Genomic DNA, 23,826 nt, shown 5'->3' with positions numbered 1-23,826 from the left:
TTTTCTATGCCAGAAGTTTTATAGTCCTTTGCTATCTTGACGTGGGAGAAATTGCTCCCCTTTCCTTCCTTGTCGAGAGGTCATCAGATCAGGTAACCAATCAAATTTGAATGATGAGACAGAAGCCAATGCATCCTGGGAGCTGGGATCACATAATAATCCCTTTGATCACCTGATCTGATGGCAATAAAAAAGGAGGGAGAGTAGTTTCCTTTGTGTCAAGAAGACAATGGAGTATAGAACTTATGGCGCACAGAGAAGATGGCTGTAGGGATGAAAGCAGCTGACATTTTTAATTAAAGGGAACCTGACAGGTCCCCCATGCCCCCCAACCCACCAGCATTTGTATATTTCTTGCTAAATACCCTGCCTAACCATCTCTTTATAGTGTTTGACAGCTAAACACATTTTTTTTTTAAGTCCTTTTACACTCCGTTTTTCATATGCAAATTAACCTTTTGACTACTGGGTATCAGACTACAGGGGGCTGAATACAAATGCAAGTCACAATTTTCAAATTTCTATTTTTTAAATAATTAGAAAACCATGTATCATTTCCTTTACACTTGACAAATACTTGCTACTTTGTGTTGGTAGATCATATAAAATCCCAATAAAATACATTTAAGTTCATGGGTATAGGGTGAAAAAAAAATAATCACAGGGTATGAATACTTTTTCAAGGCACTGTGTATAAAACATGTATATTTTGTTGTGCCAGGTGCTTCCTTTTAATGACGTCAGCTAATGCTGGTGAGAAATACATGGGTGAAAGCTAGAGCGGTACATATTTGTGGTAGACAGGCGGTATCTTCTAAAGCAGCATTCTTTTAAAAGTAAATTGGACTATAATAGCTTTACGATATCTTCCATGATAAAGCAGGTTACATGTTTGTCCTGCAAATAGTCAGTCACTCAGGTAGAAGTCAATCTTCACCTGACAGCTGGTAAAAGGGGAAAGGTCCATCAGTGACCTTGTAAAGGAAATGCAAAAAACCCCCACAAAGATAGTCTCTGCAATGATGCAGAAGGTTATATTTATTCCCTTAGAATATTTCTTGCAACTTGCCTTTTAAAAGGAATGTGTCATCAGAAAACAGTTTTTTGAGATACATGTATTTAAAAAAAAAAATTGGAACTTGTTTTTTTCATTTCACAATTCTGTATGAAAAAAATAGTAGTCTTGCAATTTTCCCACTTGCAACAAGGGCTATGTTAGACTCAAACTTCCTTTTCTTTCAGGAGTTTTCTGCAGGCTCCTTATCACCAGAGTCAGTATTACAATGACAGCTGATCCACCAATCACAATGGGTGCTTCCCCACCTTACATAATGACCTTTGCACATGGTCATTAGATGCGTTAATACAAAAATTAGGATCTGAGTCAGAATACTGCTGCTAATTTACATGTGAATTTCCAAAAACAACAGGAAATATGAGTCTAAAAAAGATCCAGTGGCGAGTGTGAAAATTACTTTATTTTTAATACAAACTGTGACAAGGAAAAAAATTGCAAAAAAAAAAATTTTAACACAAAAATCTGATTTAAAAAATAGGTTGTTTTTTGATGACACATTCCCTTTAAAAAAAACTCTATGCATGTCAATTGGGGTTCTTTCTGCTGCTTTCACAATTATTTCTGAAAGCCCTATTAAAATATATGACCAGTCACAGAAATTCTTCCACCCAAAATTAGCCACGTGTGAATGCACCTGTGACGGTACAACTTAAAATCTTAATTAGCTAGACGATTAGATTTGTTAATACAAGAGAAATAACTTATTGTATTTTATTAGAGATTTCTGGCTGTGTTTTACTAATGTTCTGCTTGCTCATCAGTTTATGTACACTTAAGCCCCCGTCTCACATAGCCATATCGCTAGCCAGATCGCTGCTGTGTCACGGTTTTGGTGACGCAACAGCGACCTCACCAGCGATGTCGCTATGTGCGACACTTTGCAACGATCAGCCCCCTGCTGTGAGGTCGCTGATCGCTGCAAAGTGTCCTGGACCATTTTTTGGTCGTTGCTCTCCCGCTGGTCAGCACACATCGCTGTGTGTGACCAGCGGGAGCAGCGATCAGGCTGGTAACTATGGTAAACATCGGGTTACTAGGGGCACACGCGCTCCTAGTAACCCGTTGTTTATCATGGTTACGAGCCTGCTAAAGTGAGCGGTAACCTCCCGCTCACCGTAGCAGAGTGGTAACCATGATAAACAACGGGTTACTAGGAGCGCGTGTGCCCCTAGTAACCCGATGTTTACCATAGTTACCAGCCTGCTCCTGCTTCAGCAGGCTCGTAACCAGGAGCAGGACATCGTGGTAAGATTCTTTCCACGATGTCGCTGCTCCCCTGATCGTTGGTGAGCCTGCCTGTTTGACAGCTCACCAGCGACCACATAGCGACGCAGCAACGATCCCTGACAGGTCGTATCGTTGTCGGGATCGTTGCAGCGTCGCTAAGTGTGACGGGGCCTTAATTTAACTTGTAAAGTGTCCAGCATTCCACTAATCTCATTGGTATCTCAGGAGCCTCTAACCATTGTTCAAAAATCATCTAGGCCCATTGTGTAAGTGTTGAAAGAAGATCAGGAGGAGCCTTTACCACAGGGAGTCCTACATGTAGACCCAGGTGATGCGGTCGACCTGAGAAACATACCTCCACTAATGCACATTTAGCTTTGGGGGGAGGGTGAGAGCAGTTCTGCCATTCAGGGGGCTGAGCCCAGAGAAGCAGAAGGGACCCTCCTTTATTCTTGCTTTGTACTACTAGCTTCGTAAGCTTGCAGCTACCTTTTCTCTGTGGGGGCCCACCAGAAGCGGGGGGCCACTGGTTGAGGCAGTCGGCCCTGGAAGTCTCCAAAGTCGCAGCTGTTCTATCCCAGGCGGGCGGAGAAGTAAGGGTGAGACTGTGTAATGTTGTAAGATCTTGGATATTTGCTGGGACTATTCTATGTGTTTATTGTCCGCTTTGCGGTTCAATAAAGTATTGCCACGCTGTGTTGTCTGAGTAGCGTTATACCCCGGGTCTTCACAGCACCCATATATTTAGTGTTGTCTATTCTTATATAATGAGACCTTTTTGTGTTTTTTTAAGAGTCCAAGTAAAATAGCAATAATGAAAATGAAGAAAACCCACCAATGGATGAGCCATTGATATCCACACTAGCAGTCTTGGATATACCACTTATGTTAAAAAATTACTATTATCACACATAAATTATAAAGAAGTCTTTATCATAGAATAGACTTCAGAATCAATAGCAGAAAGTATTCATAAAACTCCAAAATTTCCAAATTTCATTCTGTTGGTGGTAGTTTTATGTCATACTATAAGATTCCAGCTAAGGCCACGTTCATACGTTCAGTATTTGGTCAGTATTTTACATCAGTATTTGTAAGTCAAAACCAGGAGTGGGTGAACAATGAAGAAGTGGGGACGTGTTTCTATTATACTTTTTTGATTGTTCCACTCCTGATTTTGGCTTACAAATACTGATGGAAAATACTGACCAAATACTGAACGTGTGCACGTGCCATAAAGTGTTTGGTGCCTTGGCATATCCAGAGCGGGCGTTTTACTCCTGTCTCGGCTCCAGTAGAGTTCTGGTGGTGACGGCTTTAGAAGTAATAGACAACATGTCTAAAACAAATGGTCGGTTACAGCTGGGAGAGTTCTTTATAGATTGGATGATGTTTCTGGTCCTGTTTAAAAAAGGTGAAATATTTTACTGTAAACATCTTTTACATCCAAAAAGTTTATGTATGGCTTTGTAAAAACTCCTAAAATTTGTTAATGACGCACTCTCTCCCTCAGCTTTATTCTTGTTTATTTTACTAGCCTATATAGAGCCATTAATTTCACAGCACTTTACATACATTATCATCACTGTCCCCAATGGGGCTCACAATCTAGATTCCCTATTAGTATGTCTTTGGGGTGTGGGAGGAAAACGGAGAACCTGGAGGAAACCCACGCAAACACGGGGAGAACATACAAACTCCTTGTAGATGTTGTCCTTGGTGGGATTGAACCCAGGACCCCAGCGATGCAAAGCCACCATGCTACCTATGTTTTTCTTTTCAAGTCAGAATTGCATTATGAGTAACAAGCACACAGATAATGTAAAGCCAACTCCTGTGCTGTTATGGGATTTGCAGTCATACATATTACGAGTATGTTCACATGTGGCATTTCTGCAGCAAAAAACAGTGCGTTTGCAGGAATAACGCTGTGTAAAATAGGTGCGTTTTTGTGTGCATTTTTGATGCTTTTCCCCCCATTTATTAGATTAGTTGAAAAACGCTGCAAAAACACTAAAAGAATTGACATGCTGCATATTTTTTTAAAACATGTGCAACAGCTCAAAAATCGCAAGGAAAAAAAATCAAGTGTGTTTTTAAAATCTTATTCAATTTGTTGGTACTGTGAAACGTAAAATTTTTGTTGAAGAAAAAATACAGCAAAAAAAAAAAAAACGCTGCAAAAACCCAACGTGTAAACATACCGTAATAGTTCTAACAAGAGGAATAAACTGAACAAAATATTGTGTTTCCCTAACCTGAAAGTCATTCATAGCAACATGTGTGAACAAGCTCAGAGAATAGCAGAGTATATTGGATGCTCACCAGACCCAGCATGTACATTTTTGGTTTTACTGTAACTTTTTTTTTCACTTTACTTTACATGTGCATTCAGATGTTTTCTGGTAATGTAAGAAGATATATTTGTTTCACCTTTCTGCCTGTATATGTGATACAAGTTAACACTAGTTAACAATCAGTTTTGCTCTTAAGAACGTCCCAGAGGAGATGAAACTGTTACACTAGAGTCCTCTTTGCCCTTTCTAGATACAGTAGTCTTTTATTTGCCTTTTCTTTAATATAATGGAGATTATTTTCGGTTTTTTTCAGACCCCACTTCCTGATAGTGAATCTCAAGAGGAGTACAGCCAAACCGTGAAACAGGTAACACAGTACTTTTCTGCACAAAAGCTTCTTCTGTCTAAATAATTATATTTTGCTAGTGATGACTACGAGAAATGGATAGGCCTACTGTAACTCCTTATTATTCATCTACACATTCCAATGAAATAAAGCACTGATACCAACCTAGTAGTAGAAGTTCCTGGGAATGGATTCAGCTTAGCCAGTAAACCTAAGAATATCAGGCTTTAAGCATTACAGGTCTCCTCCGTTCCTCTTCATTAAAGAATTAAGCTATGGGAAGGATCACATTTAGAAACAATAAAAAAAAAAAAACTGCAATGAACAAAACAGCCTTCCTCTAACACCACTGCCTCCATGTTAAAACCAAAACTTTGACCAGTTTAAAGGCATTTGGCAACATTAAAGGGGTGGTCCGAAATACAAATTAATATCAGTAGGATCAATCCTAAGTCGTCTATATGGGTATTTAGGTCATAGGAAGCTGAATAAAATTATACCTTGATATTTTATTCAAGAGAAATCCACATTTTTTCTTATATGTAAATGACCTCTTGCAGGCTCTGGGCAGGATGTTGCCCAGAAGATAACTCTGCCCACAGAGATTATTTTAAATTGAAGGGGGAGTTACCAGTGTGAGACAAGTAACTAACACAGAACAGGAGAAATTAAATTTGTCTTCTTGCAGACACATTTTTGCTTCTGTGTGAGCTCTGATGTATTGCAATAATATTGAAACCCTGTCTGCCTCTGAGATGGAAGCTGAAGCTGAGAGGAACCTGCAGATATGTCAGATATAATCACCCACAGCTCTGCAGTGAGATCAGGAGAGCAGAGAGTGGCCATTACACATCACAGTGGTAACTCCCCCTTCATGTAAAACAAGCTCTGGAGGCAGAGTTATCTTCCAGGCAGCATCCTCCCTATAGCCTGGAAGAAGTAATTCATATAAAGTGATAAAAGATGATTTATCAAGAACAAGGCATCTGATATGAGGCATACAGGGATCGCCGTCCTCAGCAGTCTATAACCTGTATGCCCATATTAATAGTTTAGATTAGCATTGAGCGAGCGTGTATTGTTAACCCTAACAAACAGGCAATCCCTGCATGTGTCACAGCTGTCTAACAGCCGTGACACATGCAACCGTGGCAGCACTAACATAGATGCTGAGCACGCCACAAATAGTCAGCAAGCACACGAGCGTGCTCACCGAAAGGGTTAACTATACACACTCGCTACACACTAGTTGAGATAGGTCAAATGGGGTGACAGATTCCCTTTAATCCATATCTATTTAATGCCATAATCTAAACTGTCACGCAAGATGTGGGAAAGACTTAGTGCAACACAAAGGGAAGAGGGAAAGGAAGCCCAGACTCTAGGGAAAGGGGGGATTGGAGACCTCCTGGCTGATAGAATATCACTCTGTCTCCCCTAACATCCCTATATTGGCTTTTCACCAATAGCCGCACGTGTTCCCCGCCCTGTCTTTCACTGGTGTTGGCTAAGGCTAGGGAAGTGAGGAGATGAGCACAAGTTGATCCCCACTGAACACTAAAGACAACAAGGGAGGACAAACAGGGGGAAATAGCTTAGTTTTAGATGACTCCAGACAAATGCGCACAGGTCCTCAGGCACCTGAGAGGACAAAGCACTGCTCTTGCTAAAGCCTTCACAAGGAGTAATGAATATCGCTGGCACCTCCCTCTGGAACACAGCAGGTATTTATACACCCAGGCCAGGGTGTTAATTAGCCAGAGGAAGGTAGCCACTGGGTCCTAGAGACAGTCTCTAAGAAGGTGTCTCCAATGCCAAATGTAGAGATCTCCTGCAACCCACTGCAGGGCGACTGTCTGTCACTTCTGACACACCCGTGACATAAACTATTTTCTAATCCACTTGACTTAAACATTCCCTATCTTTCCCTAACTACACTATCCATCCGCTTTATTTTTTTTTTTACTTCCTTTTTGATGACGCTTCGTTTGAGAATACCAGTGCATTCTGGTTTGGGTACTTCTGCAGACTCTGCCCCATCCTAAAATGAGGTGTCATCAGTGACTTTCCTTTCTAGGGCTGGGCTAGTCCTTGCGTGGTGTGCACTGTGCGATATGCACAATGACACTGTGCTTTCGCAGGCTCAGATCAGCATTAATGAGCAAGAAAGATTGTGCTGAGCTTTCTAACAAGTCTTTTACCTCACTCAGGAGCTAGATTCACATCTATACAGATCAATATGGCTGTATAATCTCCCCCATGCTGCTGCTATTTCTCTGAAGAGCAGCGATACCGCTCTGTGTGCTGTGTTATGTAAAACACCAGAGCTGCTAGTCTCCACCTACTAGCTCAGAGTCAATTGCAAATTATGAGATAGAGCCTTCAGTGGGGGAAAACTAGAGAAAATGCAGGATACAAGCCATATAATGGTCATAAATGGTTGTACTCCTCATGTACACACAGAACAGATTATTCTGAAAAGCTTCTGGCAAGCATAGTTACCTTCTAATTAATTGGCATTCAATTTAACTTTCTCATCATTTGTCCTTTACGTTATTCTGGTATAACATTTGCTATACCGGTGTACAGAAGAACAGAAACAATTAGCAAAGAAAAGAAAAAATGGGTAAACATAACAATAAAAAAAAATAATCTTTTCATATTATGTAGTAACATATAAAAAGATATAATTGATTTTTTGTAAATTATGGCTGATTGACGAAAACATCAGGATTTGGTCGGCATACATTGATCTTAGTCCCCTATAGTTGAGATAAAGTAGCCAAAATACCAGTCACTTTAAATCAAGCTACATGCAGGAAATAATGCACAGGCTTACAGTGGGAGATCACAGTATTGTACATTATACAGCCTGAAATGATATATTCCAGAGAAAGACATTGCACTTATACCCGAATTTAATAATTTATACTTCCTTGTGGTCCCGGACTCTGAATTCATAATTGGTTACAGCCTACAGGACATGTGGCAACAACCAGGGATATGATACATTGAATACAGTCTGGATTTAGGTGCAACATCCTCAAAATTGTATTTAAATAATCTGAAATTTTAAATTGTATAAAAATAATAAAAATGACTGCATTGTTTGGTCATAGTCTGACTTTGGCATAAGGGAAATAGAGGTTGGCAAACATAGATTGTTAGCCACCGCTGTCATACAAATGAGGAAGTCTCATTGTGGAGTGATTGATTCGGTAAAGAGTAAACTGCTTTACTTTATATAATAAAACATTAGTAACAGGAGGAGAGATGCGGTGAAGGAAAATTGTAGGACTCTAAGGCAAAGTGATGCTTAGGATGGCAGAAGAACACATTAGTTTGCATCTTGGGATAATGAAAAAGAAACTTAAAGGGAATCTGTCAGTATGATCAACCCTCTTAAGCCGTCTATATGGGAATGTAGGTCATAGCAAGCTGAATACAATGATACCTTGATATCTGCGATCCGATGTCTTATTCCAGAGAAATCCACATTTTTCTTATATGTAAAAGAGCTGTTAAGATCTATGGACTAGACTGGAGAATCTGTGTCCAGGGATTATTGTAAATGAAAGTGGGCATTATCAGTGTGAGACATTTAGATCAGGAGAGCAGACTGTCAGTCTTTCATTTATAATAATCTCTGAAGGCAGATTCTCGGGGAGATGTGTCCAACCAATAGATCTTAACAGCTCATTTACATATTGTGAAAAATGTAGATTTCTCCTATGACCTACATGCCAATATAGACCACTTAGGAGGGTTGATCCTACTGACAGATTCCTTTTAAAGCCTCATCCACATTAAATATAATTAGACTGAGCCCACTGATTTCTACGAGATGGGCCGAACCATCTACTATGTACGGGAGACCTCCCAAATATTCTCTGAAAGATGAAGGACATAAGGATCTTCTAGTTGGAATTAAATTGCCTGATACTTTTTGTTCAGTAGTGAAATAAGCCGTTGACAGATTATATTGTCAGTGGCTCAATCATCCAGAACGGAGGAACGCTCACCTAGAAGTCAGGGGAGTTGGGAGAGATAGCGGTCAGCTAAAGTTCGGCCAACAGCTATATAATGCCAGCTTTAGACGTTTTCAGCAGTTTTCTCATTTTTGTAACACTATTTATTTTCTTCAGTGTTTGCTTATTAGTTCTGCTTCATTACAGCAGAGAAATTATCAAGAGTGAAGCCCGGCTACCTCTTGTCTTATTAGATGCTTGGGCTAATGTTTTGATCCACCATACTTTTCACATCATCTCTTCCCATACAGAAGGCGTCAGTGTAGAAGCAGTTGCCGCCACTACAGGCACAACTCACTATGTCGTCAAGTCATATAATACAGAACAATGTCGGACTGGGGTTCCTAGGGCCCACCAATAAATTAGGTTGTTGAATGAATGATGAGATTCTGCCATTGCCTGTACATAGTGCATTGTGCCAACTACAGCCCATATATAGTGGACAGGGGGTGCATTTTTGCTCAGAGGCACATCGGGGGATACACCTGTTCCCCTGTGGGCCAGTCCAAGCATGACACAGAACATACATTACAGGAAGAAAACCATGGTTATACATTATAATTAGTTTAAGAAATAGATTATCTGTTAACTCCTGCACATAAAATGAGGAATATAGCTCTCAGGTTCAATCAGATGCGCTCCTTTAACATTTCGTAGTTATATTCCCTTAATTCCCTGTTTATTTCTATAACAGAAGATGAAGGGTACAATTGTTCAAGGTGTTTTCGCAGGTTTTCTAATGTAAAAAACCTTAAAGTGTTGCAAAAATTTTGCAAACATTTTGCGACTTTTGGCATTTTTTTAAGCCATTCCTGACAAACTTCTTCAAAGTGGGCATGGTAAGGTCTCTTAAATTCAGCAAAGTTTACACCGCTCTGGTGGGATAAATTATACCAGAAATATGCTCCACTAACATTTCTGATGGAAGTGCATAGCAATTATAAGATGCACCTAAATCCATAAGAAGCATGCACCTAATGAAGGAGGTGCATCTCACTCCAGTGTTGACTTCATTAAGACAAGTCTACAAAACACCAGTTTTAAGTAATAGGGTCCGAAATCTTTTTCGTCTTTGTTTCCCACCATCTGCTAATTTATTTTCTTTATGACCAGTTGCTATTACTCATTAAACAAATATCCTAAATTTCTTCTCCAAAATACTTCCTTCTTCTTTGTTCATTTTACTCTGTTTATATAGCACCATCATATTCCACAGCGCTTTACAGACATTATCATCACTGTCCCCATTGGGGCTCACATTCTAGATTCCCTATCAGGATGTCTTTGGAATGTGGGAGGAAACAGGAGAACCAGGAGGAAACCCACGCAAACATGGGGAGAACATACAAACTCCTTGCAGATGTAGTCCTTGGTGGGATTTGAACCCAGGACCCCAGCGCTGCAAGGCTGCAATGCTAACCACTGAGCTTCTTTAGAAGTTTTAATCACCCTGCAGATGTGCTTGAGCTGTTTTTTTTATGAAGTATGTTGCTAATTGACTTGGTCCTAGTCCAAAGTTCCAGTTTACAGATTTATTTTTTCTATGCAGTTTGCCAGTTTATAGTATTTAAGTCTCATGGGGTATTATATGTAGTATTATCGTTAGAGCGTCTTCACCCAGGCACACATCGCCTGTATGTGTTACCATATGAGGTTCATAACCGTTCCAGTGTTTATTACAAAAAATTATGATAATCGTCATAATGTAAAAATGTGTGTATCTATATTCCTACATTCACTATTGCTATGTGCTGCAGTCAGTAGTTTTTATTGCACATGCTTCCTGTAACAGGATGAGTGTAGCACAGATCCTATGTGGCGGGGAGTTGGATAGCATGTTAAGGAAAGTATACTCGGGCTGTTCAGGCATGTTATCCCCAAAGGCAAGAAACCACACCTGTTTCAAACACAAGGCGTCTCTTACTCTGTAGAGATATCGTATACTACTATCAACCATGACAATAACTAATATTGGGTCGTTCCCCATTAAGCCTCTAAAACAGCTCTGATCCATCAACTCCACAAGACCTCTGAAGATTAGTGTTGAGCGAGCACTAAAATGCTCGGGTGCTCGAAGCTCGGGTCGAGCTCACCGTGATACTCGAGCATTTTTGCGGCCGCACCCCCGGCAGTCTGTAGAAAGCATAAAAAGTGCCCAAAACGATGATGACAATGCTCAAATGACATGGGGACAACATGGGGATCGCCCCAGGAAGCATTTCTGACCCCCAGGTCACTGCTGTCAACAACGTGGTCAGAGATATTAAGCCAATTTTATGGGCTCACAATAAAACGTTCAAAAACGAAACTGAAATGGCTTTCCTGTGAAATATGTTAAGGAACATCCTTTCCAGGGTAAAGACTTGTGTATAAAGTAAAATAAATTCCCAAAAACAAAAATACTCCTCCACACCTTGGGCTGTCTTGACAAGTAGTATTTTTCATGCGTTTTTGCACTTTTGTATTGCTTTCAACCATGACAAATGCATTCACCGGGAAATGTAATTTTAACATTTTACAACCTTATCTGGCCATGTGCTGTGTGACACATGCATACAGTGCTGAAAAGACATGGGAACAGCATGGGGAAGACCCCTGGAAGCATCTCTGACACCCAGGTCATTGCTTAAAAGTGTGCCCATCAGAAGTGATCCTTAATGCATCAGAAGATGCAGACTTGCAACTATCCCCGTGCAAGTCCTTGTCCCAGGGCAGTGTTCAATTGTACCTCCCCCATTCCTTGCAATGCAAGCGCAAGTATGCAGCCTGCCACCCACCCACCCCCAGGCTGCAACACCATACTGCTTGCTTGCACTTGAAATTAGGCATGTGGAGGCGGAATCTGGCCACCACGTCATGGCTGCGTCGGCGGCCTGGTACCCATACTTGGTCCTGAGCCGCCCCGCGGCCCGGGTGCCCACACACGGTCCCCAGCCACCTGGGGGCGGCCAGGTGTCCATAAACGGTCCCCAGCCCCCCCTATTTGTCCCGGTGCGCCTTATACACAAGCGCGCATACCAAAACATTACCTGTGCCCTCCCCAGTGCATTTAGTGGGAAGCACAGCCTAACCACAAACACGTGGACAAGTGAATGTGGCCAGGGATGGTCCATCTGACTGACGCCTTCACACTGGGTTAATATTGTGGAAGCCAGGACACAGTTGGACACTGGGATGCAACACGTCCTCCAGACATAGAGGATTGCGGGTCCTGGGTCAATCAGGCTTCAACACAAAGTTCAGAAGGTAGACAGCAGCAGTGGTCGGCCTCCTACACAACGAGTAAATTATTCATGATCATGAGGCCATCCATCTCCTTAGCTTTCTGTTCCTTGGAATGCAAGCGTATGTATGTAGTAGCGGCTAGGCTGAGGTGGTCAGCGTTTTGGCACATATCCTACCTCCTCCGAGGATTGCTGGATGTTTTCCTGCTACTATCCCAGTTCTATGACTCCCGTTAAAACAAAGCTTCAGGTGATGAATGATGGATGAGGTGCCCCTTGGAATTGACATGGAGGTCAGAGGGCCTTAACTAAACAGTTTTTTCCATTTATAGCAACTGGGTCTTCTGTATACTGTTGGCCTAAGCAGTGAATGGAAGGCTTTCCAAAAATTATGAGGAACTGCAATGCCCCTTGAAACAGACGTGGGTTACAGCGTACTAAAAACCTTCTACCCATTATTGGGGAGTGGGTCTCCCTTAGTGTTCGCCTATGCATTGAAAAGCAAAAGCTGACTAAAATTAGGAGGAAATGCAATGCCCGTTGGAAGAGTCATGGAGGTTAGAGGTAATTAAAAACAACATTTCAATGCCCCTTGGAAGAGCTGTGGAGTTCAGAGTGGTTTAACAAGACGGTTTTAATGCCCCTTGGAAGAGACGTGGAAGTCACAGTAGCTTAACAAGACGGTTTTAATGCCCCTTGGAAGAGACGTGGAGGTCACAGTAGCTTAACAAGACGGTTTTAATGCCCCTTGGAAGAGACATGGAGGTCAGAGTGGTTTAACAAGACTGTTTTAATGCCCCTTAGAAGAGACATGGAGGTCACAGTAGCTTAACAAGATGGTTTTAATGACCCTTGGAAGAGACGTGGAGGTCACAGTAGCTTAGTGGTTTAACAAGATGGTTTTAATGCTTCTTGGAAGAGATGTGGAGTTCAGAGTGGTTTAACAAGACGGTTTTAATGCCCCTTGGAAGAGAGGTGGAGGTCAGAGTGGTTTAGCAAGACGGTTTTAATGCCCCTTGGAAGAGACGTGGAGGTCACAGTAGCTTAACAAGACGGTTTTAATGCCCCTTGGAAGAGACGTGGAGTCAGAGTGGTTTAACAAGACAGTTTTAATGCCCCTTGGAAGAGACGTGGAGGTCACAGTAGCTTAACAAGACGGTTTTAATGCCCCTTGGAAGAGACATGGAGTTCAGAGTGGTTTACCAAGACGGTTTTAATGCCCCTTGGAAGAGACATGGAGTTCAGAGTGGTTTAACAAGATGGTTTTAATGCCCCTTGGAAGAGACGTGGAGGTCACAGTAGCTTAACAAGACGATTTTAATGCCCCTTGGAAGAGACGTGGAGTCAGAGTGATTTAACAAGACGGTTTTAATGCCCCTTGGAAGAGACGTGGAGGTCACAGTAGCTTAACAAGACGATTTTAATGCCCCTTGGAAGAGACGTGGAGTCAGAGTGGATTAACAAGACGGTTTTAAAGCCACTTGGAAGAGACGTGGAGGTCACAGTAGCTTAACAAGGTGGTTTTAATGCCCCTTGGAAGAGACGTGGAGGTCAGAGTGGTTTAACAAGACTGTTTTAATGAGCTTTGGAAGAGACGTGGAGGTCACAGCTTAGCAAGATGGTTTTAATGCCCCTTGGAAGAGACATGGAGGTCAGAGTGGTATAACAAGATGGTTTTAATGCCCCTTGGAAGAGACGTGGAGGTCACAGTAGCTTAACAAGACGGTTTTTAATGCCCCTTGGAAGAGACGTGGAGGTTGCTGTAGCTTAACAAGACTGTTTTAATGCCCCTTGGAAGAGACGTGGAGGTCACAGTAGCTTAGAAGACGGTTTTAATGCCCCTTACAAGAGCCATGCAGTACAGCATATTAACCCCTTAAGCCCCGCGGGTGGTTTGCACGTTAATGACCGGGCCAATTTTTACAATTCTGACCACTGTCACTTTATGAGGTAATTACTCTCGAACGCTTCAACGGATCCCCCTGATTCTGAGATTGTTTTTTCGTGACATATTGTACTTCATGACTGTGGAAAAATTTCTTCGATATCACTTGCGTTTATTTGTGAAAAAAACGGAAATTTGGCGAAAATTTTGAAAATTTTGCAATTTTCAAAATTTGAATTTTTAAGCCCTGAAATCAGAGCGATATGTCACACAAAAGAGTTAATAAATAACATTTCCCACATGTCTACTTTACATCAGCACAATTTTGGAACCAAAATTTTTTTTTGTTAGGGAGCTATAAGGGTTAAAAGTTGACCAGCGATTTCTCATTTTTCCAACAAAATTTACAAAACCATTTTTTTAGGGACCACATCACATTTGAAGTCACTTTGAGAGGTCTTTATGACAGAAAATACCCAAAAGTGACACCATTCTAAAAACTGCACCCCTCAAGGTGCTCAAAACCACATTCAAGAACTTTATTAACCCTTCAGGTGCTTCACAGGAATTTTTTGAATGTGGAAGAAAAAAATGAACATTTAACTTTTTTCACAAAAATGTTAATTTAGACCCAATTTTTTTTATTTTCACAGGGGTAACAAGAAAAAATGGACCCCAAAATTTGTTGTGCAATTTCCCCTGGGCACGCAGATACCCAATATTTGGGGAAAAAATACTGTTTGGGCGCACGGCAGGGCTCGGAAGGGAAGGAGCGCTATTTGACTTTTTGATTGTAAAATTTGCTTGAATAATTAGCGGACGCCATGTTGTGTTTGGAGAGCCCATGTGTGCCCAAACTTTGGAGCTCCCCCACAAGTGACCCCATTTTGGAAACTAGACCCCCCAAGGCACCTTTCTAGATGCATAGTGAGCACTTGGAACCCCCAGGTGCTTCACAAATTGATTCGTAACAATGAAAAAGTGAAAAAAAAAAACACTTTTTCATTTTTATGAATCAATTTGTGAAGCACCTGAGTGTTCCAAGTGCTCACAATGCATCTAGATAGGTGCCTTGGGGGGTCTAGTTTCCAAAATGGGGTAACTTGTGGGGGAGCTCCAATGTTTGGGCACACAGCGGCTCTCCAAACGCAACATGGTGTCGCTAACAATTTGAGCCGATTTTCCGTTAAATTTGTTAGAGGACACCATGTTGCATTTAGAGAGTCCCTGTGTGCCCAAACATTGGAGCTCCCCCACAAGTGACCCCATTTTGGAAACTAGACCCCCCAAGGCACCTATCTAAATGCATAGTGAGCACTTGGAACCCCCAGGTGCTTCACAAATTGATTCGTAACAATGAAAAAGTGAAAAAAAAAACACTTTTTCATTTGTATGAATCAATTTGTGAAGCACCTGAGGGTTCCAAGTGCTCAGTATGCATCTAGATAGGTGCCTTGGGTGGTCTAGTTTCCAAAATGGGGTCACTTGTGGGGGAGCTCCAATATTTGGGCACACAGCGGCTCTCTAAATGCAACATGGTGTCCGCTAACAAATTTAACGCAAAATTGGCTCAAATTGTTAGCGACACCATGTTGCGTTTGGAGAGCTGCTGTGTGCCCAAACATTGGAGCTCCCCCACAAGTGACCCCATTTTGGAAACTAGACCCCCCAAGGCACCTATCTAGATGCATAGTGAGCACTTGGAACCCCCAGGTGCTTCACAAATTGATTCGTAACAATGAAAAAGTGAAAAAAAAAACACTTTTTCATTTTTATGAATCAATTTGTGAAGCACCTGGGGGTTCCAACTGCTCACTATGCATCTAGATAGGTGCCTTGGGGGGTCTAGTTTCCAAAATGGGGTCACTTGTGGGAGAGCTCCAATGTTTGGGCACACAGGGACTCTCTAAATGCAACATGGTATCCGCTAACAAATTGAATGGAAAATCGGCTCAAATTGTTAGCGGACACCACATTGCGTTTGGAGAGCTTCTCTGTGCCCAAACTTTGGAGCTCCCCCACAAGTGACCCCATTTTGGAAACTAGACCCCCCAAGGCACCTTTCTAGATGCATAGTGAGCACTTGGAACCCCCAGGTGCTTCACAAATTGATTCGTAATAATGAAAAAGTGAAAAAAAAAACACTTTTTCATTTTTACGAATCAATTTGTGAAGCACCTAGGGGTTCCAAGTGCTCACTATGCATCTAGATAGGTGCCTTGGGGGGTCTAGTTTCCAAAATGGGGTCACTTGTGGGGGAGCTCCAATGTTTGGGCACACAGGGACTCTCTAAATGCAACATGGTATCCGCTAACAAATTGAATGGAAAATCGGCTCAAATTGTTAGCGGACGCCACATTGCGTTTGGAGAGCCCCTCTGTGCCCAAACTTTGGAGCTCCCCCACAAGTGACCCCATTTTGGAAACTAGACCCCCCAAGGCACCTTTCTAGATGCATAGTGAGCACTTGGAACCCCCAGGTGCTTCACAAATTGATTCGTAATAATGAAAAAGTGAAAAAAAAAACACTTTTTCATTTTTACGAATTAATTTGTGAAGCACCTAGGGGTTCCAAGTGCTCACTATGCATCTAGATAGGTGCCTTGGGGGGTCTAGTTTCCAAAATGGGGTCACTTGTGGAGGAGCTCCAATGTTTGGGCACACAGGGACTCTCCAAATGCAACATGATATCCGCTAACAATTTGAGCCGACAATTTGTTAGCGGATATCATGTTGCATTTGGAGAGTCCCTGTGTGCTCAAACATTGGAGCTCCCCCACAAGTGACCCCATTTTGGAAACTAGACCCCCCAAGGCACCTATCTAGATTCATAGTGAGCACTTGGAACCCCAGGTGCTTCACAAATTGATTCATAAAAATGAAAAAGTGTTTTTTTTTTCACTTTTTCATTTTTACGAATCAATTTGTGAAGCACCTGGGGGTTCCAAGTGCTCACTATGCATCTAGAAAGGTGCCTTGGGGGGTCTAGTTTCCAAAATGGGGTCACTTGTGGGGGAGCTCCAAAGTTTGGGCACAGAGGGGCTCTCCAAACGCAATGTGGTGTCCGCTAACAATTTGAGCCGATTTTCCATTCAATTTGTTAGCGGATACCATGTTGCATTTAGAGAGTCCCTGTGTGCCCAAACATTGGAGCTCCCCCACAAGTGACCTCATTTTGGAAACTAGACCCCCCAAGGCACCTATCTAGATTCATAGTGAGCACTTGGAACCCCAGGTGCTTCACAAATTGATTCATAAAAATGAAAAAGTGTTTTATTTTCACTTTTTCATTTTTACGAATCAATTTGTGAAGCACCTGGGGGTTCTAAGTGCTCACTATGCATCTAGATAGGTGCCTTGGGGGGTCTAGTTTCCAAAATGGGGTCACTTGTGGGGGAGCTCCAATGTTTGGACACACAGGGGCTCTCCAAACGCAACATGGCGTCCGCTAACAATTTGAGCCGATTTTCCATTCAATTTGTTAGCGGACACCATGTCGCGTTTGGAGAGCCCGTGATGTGCCTAAACAGTGGAGCTCCCCCACAAGTGTCCCCATTTTGGAAACTATACCCCTCAAAGATTTTATTAAGGTGTATAGTGAACATTTTGAACCCAGAGGTACGGCACATTATTTGTTTACATTAGGTCATCATATTGAATAAGTTTTCATTATTCTTGAGCGCAAGTGCTCGCTACTTGAGTTTGCATCGGGTACTCAGGTATGCACCATGTACAGCGTGTGCTCGAGTGACATGCTCGAGTCCCTGCTCCGCATGTTTCACGGTTATTAGACACCCAAAAAAAAACATGCGGGGATCGCTCGTGCATGGCAGGCAATCCCCGTAAAGTTTTTTGGCCGCGAAGCATATGGGGCAGAGACTCGAGCATGTCACTCAAATACCCACGATACTAAATGCATACCAGAGCACCCGATGCAAACTCAAGTAGCGAGCACTTGCTCTCAACACTAGTCGCCATATCGTCATCTTTTTTTCTTACTTTTGAAAAAAATCCCAACCCCAGCCCTAACCCTAGCACAACCCTAGCCCCAGCACAACCCTAGCCCCAGCACAACCCTAGCCCCAGCACAACCCTAGCCCCAGCACAACCCTAGCCCCAGCACAACCCTAGCCCCAAACCCAGCCCTAACCCTAGCCCAATCCTAACTCAAGAGTTTATTTTTGACGCCGTTCCTTGTGCGGTATAAGTGATTAGACGACTTTATTCTTCGGGTCGGTGTGATTACAGCAATGCCAGAATCATATGGGGTTTTTATGACTGACAGCTGTCACACACTAAAAGACGCATTTTTTGTAAAATCTAGTTTTTGCATCGCCATATTTTGAGAGCTATAATTTTTCCAAATTTTGGCAGACAGTCATGTGACGGCTCGTTTTTTGCGGGATGACTTGACGTTGTTATTGGTGCCATTTTCAGGCACGTGACATTTTTTGATCGCTTTCTATTCCGATTTTTGGGAGGCAGAATAAACAAAAACCAACAATTCAGGAATTGTTTTTTTTTTTTTTTTTTATTCTGTTCCGCGTGTGGTAAAATTGATGAGGCAGCTTTACTCTTCGGGTCAGTACGTTTACAGCGGTACCACATTTGTATAATTTTTCTATGTTTTGGCGCTTATACACAATAAAAGCTATTTTATAGAAAAAAATATTTTTTAGTATCGCTTTATTCTGAGAGCTATAACTTTTTTATTTTTCGGCTGATGGAGCTATATGGCGGCTTGTTTTTTGCGGGACGAGATGACGTTTTCAGCGGTATCATTTTTATTTATATGCGTCTTTTTGATCGCGTGTTATTCCACTTTTTGTTTGGCGGTATGGTGATAAAGCATTGTTTTTTGCTTGTTTTTTTTTTTTTTTTTTTTACCGTGTTCACTGAAGGGGTTAACTAGTGGGACAGTTTTATAGGTCAGGTTGTTCCGGACGCGGCGATACCAAATATGTGTACTTTTATTGTTTTTTTTTTATTTTTTTTATAATAATATTTATTGATGGGTACATTATATTTTTATTTTTGGTGTATTATTTTTTTTATTTTTTTATAATATTTTTGCACATTTTTTTTTTTTTTTTTTTTCCACTTTCACACAGTTTATACACTTTATTACTTTGTCCCACTCTGGGACTTTCACTTTTTTTTTTCTGATCGCCTGCATGGCACAGGAATGGAGCACCATCCCTATGCCATGAAGGCTGTCAGAAGTGCACAGTGTGAAGATTGCTTGGAGATGCACTGCGCATGTCCAAGCAATCTTCCTGCTCTCTGGTGACCCGGATGTTGTCATGACGACATCGGGTCGTCATGGCAACACCCGGGAAGCCTTTGCAGACTGCGCTGGAAGCCGGAAGAGGAGGTGAGTATCGGCGATCACCTCCCCTTGCCCCCGCAATGCCGCGATCGACTTCGATCGACTTCGATCGCAGCATCGCGGGGGTTAATGTGCTGGGAGCGGTGCGTGACCGCTCCCTGCACATAGTACCGGGTGTCAGCTGTGACAATCAGCTGACACCCGGCGGCGATCGCGCCCGCACAGCCTGTGTGCGCGCGCGATCGCCATGACGTACTAATACGGGTCTGGCTCTTAAGTCCCAGGGCACAGACGCGTATTAGTACGTCAGATGTTATTAAGGGGTTAAAAACATTATTCCCATTATTGGGGAGCGGGTCTCCCATAGTCTTTGCCTATGCCTTCCAAGCAAAAGCTGCCAAAAATTAGGACGGAGGAACTTGCAATGCCCCTTACAAGAGCCATGCAGTTAAGCATATTAAAAACATTATTCCAGTTATTGGGGAGTGGGTCTCCCATAGTCTTTGCCTATGCCTCCCAAGCAAAAGCTTCCAAAAATTAGGACGGAGGAACTTGCAATGCCCCTTACAAGCGCCATGCAGTACAGCACATTAAAAACATTATTCCAATTATTGGGGAGTGGGTCTCGCATAGTCTTTGCCTATGCCTTCCAAGCAAAAGCTGCCAAAAATTAAGAAGGAGGAACTTGCAATGCTGGCAACACGGACCACGGTCACCCTGGTGGTATAGTGGTGGTGGAGGCTGAGGATAAGGAGAAGAGCAAAAAACAGCCGAAATGAGGAAGTGTATACCCATGTGTGGGTGTGAAGCGGTGCTATGGGAATACACCTCCCAAAATAACACAGTGGATTTGACTTTATGTTACTCTGCTGTCATTTGGCGGTGATAAGAAGTCTGGCCCAATCCAGCCCTTGTTCATTTTGATAAGGGTCAGCTTGTCAGCATTGTCAGTTGACAGGCAAGTGCGCTTATCAGTTATAATTCCCCCAGCGGCACTAAAAACACGCTCCGATAACACGCTAGTGGCAGGGCAGGCCAGGACCTCCAAGGCGTACAGAGCGAGTTCATTCCAAGAGTCCAGCTTGGATACCCAATAATTAAAAGGCACAGAGGAATCACGGAGGACGCTGGTACGGTCGGCAAGGTACTCCCTCACCATCTTTTGAAACTTTCCACTCCTTGTGAGAGTACTCCGCGACTCAGGGCCTGTAAGCTGGGCGGGTCTCAGAAAACTGTCCCAGAACATTGACAGTATTCCCCTGCCTCTGCTGGATTGGAGTTACGTCTCTCTCGCCTGTACGCTTTAGTTGGGCAACGAACTGTGACCTCTGCCGCTAGAGTGTTCAGATGGGAATTTTTTTAACAGTTCTGCAGCAAAGGCCTTCTGGTACTGCCGCATTTTTGTAGACCTCTCCACCTCAGGAATAAGAGAGTGAAAGTTCTCCTTGTAGCGGGGGTCTAAAAGTGTCACCAACCAGTAATGACTGTCACCCAACATTTGGACAACGCGAGGGTCACGGTTAAGGCAGCGTAACATAAAGTCAGCCATGCGTGCCAGACTGGTAACGGGCAAGACTTCCGTGTCCTCACCAAGATGACGACTGACCATGCTCTCCTCCTCCTTCTCCTCCCCCCTGTCCTCAGGCCACCCACGCTGAACCGATGGTATAACAGTTGTACAGGTACTACCGTCTACAGCGCATGATACCAGCTCCTGTTCTTCCTCCTCCTCCTCCTCTCCCTCATTGACCCCCAATGCACGTTGGGATGAAATGAGGCTGGGCTGTGTGTAATCTCCCGCTACGACTTCTTGATCCATCTCATCATACTCTGGCTGCAATGCCTCCTCGTTAATTCTCTGCAGAGAGCCTTGCAAAAGACAGACAAGTGGGATGCTGACACTAATGATGGCGTCATCGCCACTCACCATCTTGGTTGACTCCCCAAAGTTTGTCAGTATGGTACATATGTCAGACATCCAGGTCCACTCCTGAGGTCTTATGTGTGGAGTCTGACCTGAATATCGACGGCCTTGTTGCAGCTGGTACTCCACAACTGCTCTCTTCTGCTCATAAATCCTTTTCAACATGTGGAGGGTAGAGTTTGAACATGTGGGGACATCACACACCAGTCAGTGCGCTGGAAGCTGCAAACGCTGCTGCAACACAGCAAGGGCGGTGAAGCTGTAGCCGACTTCCGAAAATGAGCTGACAGGTGGCGTACTTTGACGAGCAGATCTGACAACTCGGGGTACGATTTAAGAAACTGCTGAACCACGAGGTTAAGCACATGAGCCAGGCATGGTACGTGTGTGATCTCGCCTCGCCTCAGAGCCGCCACCAGGTTACGGCCATTGTCACACACGACCATGCCTGTATGTAGGTTCCGCGGTCTCAGCCACAGATCTGCCTTCTCTTTCACAGCTGTCCACAACTCACAAGCAGTGTGAGGTTTATCACCTAAGCTTATGAGTTTCAGCACAGCCTGTTGCCACTTGGCTGAGGCAGTACTGCAGTGCTTCCAGCTTGTAACTGATGTGGTGATATCTGAGATGGAGGCTGAACATGAGGAGGAGGATGATGCGCAGGAGCTGTACACTGTGGGGGCAACTCTGACTGACATAGGGCCTGCAATCCTCGGTGTGGGGAGGATGTGTTCCATCCCAAGGTCCGACTGGGTCTCGGCTTCCACTATGTTTACCCAGTGTGCTGTCAGGGAGATGTACCGTCCCTGGCCACAAGCACTTGTTCACGTGTCCGTTGTCAGGTGGACTCTCCCAGTAACTGCATTGTTGAGTGCACGGCAGATGTTTTGGGACACGTGCTTGTGTAGTGCGGGGATGGCACACCGGGCAAAATAGTGTGAGCTGGGGACCGAGTACCGAGGGACGGCCACCGCCATAAGGTTGCGGAAGGATTCCGTCTCCACCAGTCTAAAAGGCAGCATTTCCAACGCAAGCAGTCGTGAAATGTGCAAATTTAGGACTGTGGCCTGTGGGGCGTTGGCTGCGAATTTGCGCTTTCGTTCAAATGTCTGGGATATGGACAATTGAACGCTGCGGTGGGACGTGGACGTGGATGTTGATGCTGTTTCTTGAGAAGCTGCCATAACAAGTGAAGACTGAGAGGAGGGGGCATCTTTGCATGCAGTATGGACAGGGGATTGCCTTGCACGCCCAACAGGGGGTTCTCTTACACGCACAACAGCGGAAGAAGCAGTGGTGACACCCGCTGACACTGGTCATGGACCCTGGTGTTGGTCAGGCTGGTAGCTTTGTCACCCCTCCTGATGCTGGCCTGGCAGGTGGTACAAATGGCCTTTTTGGGGTTATCAGCAGAGTCTTTAAAAAAATTCCAGACTCTGGAAGACCTACCGGTTGTACTGGCAACGTCCCTCGTGTTGGTGTTATGGGGAACGGTTGCCCGCCTCCTGTCTGCGGCCACCGCACTGCTTCTTCCTGCCTGTTGTGGGGTACTCTGCCTCCCTCCCCCTGTGTGCTGCTGACCTCCCTCTGCATGTCCTCCTGCCACGTTGGGTCGGTTACTAGATTATCCACCACCTCCTCCTCTTCTACTTCCGCATCACGGTCCTCCTCCTCACTTCGTGGCAATTGTGTCTCGTCATTGTCCACCTCTTGTGACAAATTGCCAGCGTCGCCTTCCTCTGGTCGTGGCTGTTCAAATATTTGCCCATCGCTACATGGGATCTCCTCTTCCACCACTTCAAGCAGAGCAAGCGAGGGGCCCAAATATGGAAATGGACCAGTGAACAGCTCTTCAGAGTGTCCAAATGTTGGATCAGTTGCTGTCTGACGACACTCGGCATGGTGGGAGGAAGGAGCATCAGGGTGAAAAGTCGTATGCAGTCGAGGCTCACGGCTACTAACACTTGACCGTGTGGAAGACAGACCGGAGTTGGTGGTGCCCAGGTGACTGGAAGTATTATCTGCTATCCAATTAATAACCTGTTCACACTGATCAGTTCGCAATAGTGGTGCTGTTGTGTGCTTCCCTAGTAATTCGGTCAAGAACTGTGAGTGAGAAGATGTGGCTGTTGGTTGTGGCACATTTTCACCTTGGCCACAGCCCTGTCCTCTGCACGCACCATCACCAGAACGTCCACTTCCACGTCCCTTGCCACGCGCCTAGCCCATTGTAAATTTAGTAAAGTAGCTTACACTCGCACTATCAATGACAAAAGGGTAATAAAAAGGAGATTTGAACCGTGGAAGAGAAAAAACACAGTTCTAGTTCTCTGGCCTACACCAGAATCTTTTAAACAGATATATTTGTGTCTGAACAGTCAGCGAGACACTCAAAATGTTTTTTTTTTTATGCAAAAAGGTGGATTACACCCAGATTTCAACCGTGGAAGAGGAAAACCACAGTTCCAGTTATCTGGCCTACACCAGAC

General features: G+C 43.6%; 1 protein-coding gene across 2 annotated transcripts in view; it reads left to right on the top strand.

Moving 5' to 3' along the window:
- The window catches only part of RAPGEF3 (Rap guanine nucleotide exchange factor 3), a 139,753-nt gene that overhangs the window by 44,336 nt on the left and 71,591 nt on the right, over positions 1-23,826 (top strand). For both annotated transcript variants that reach the window (XM_073663173.1, XM_073663174.1), the window contains one exon: positions 4,916-4,969. In XM_073663173.1, the coding sequence (XP_073519274.1) occupies positions 4,916-4,969 (54 nt within the window). The remainder of the gene's footprint in view (positions 1-4,915; positions 4,970-23,826) is intronic.

Source organism: Phyllobates terribilis, unplaced genomic scaffold (assembly GCF_046119375.1).
Source record: "Phyllobates terribilis strain yellow unplaced genomic scaffold, ASM4611937v1 Scaffold_2__4_contigs__length_985480577, whole genome shotgun sequence".
In the NCBI taxonomy this organism is placed as follows: domain Eukaryota; kingdom Metazoa; phylum Chordata; class Amphibia; order Anura; family Dendrobatidae; genus Phyllobates; species Phyllobates terribilis.
This window is presented reverse-complemented; position numbering and strand designations above follow the sequence as displayed.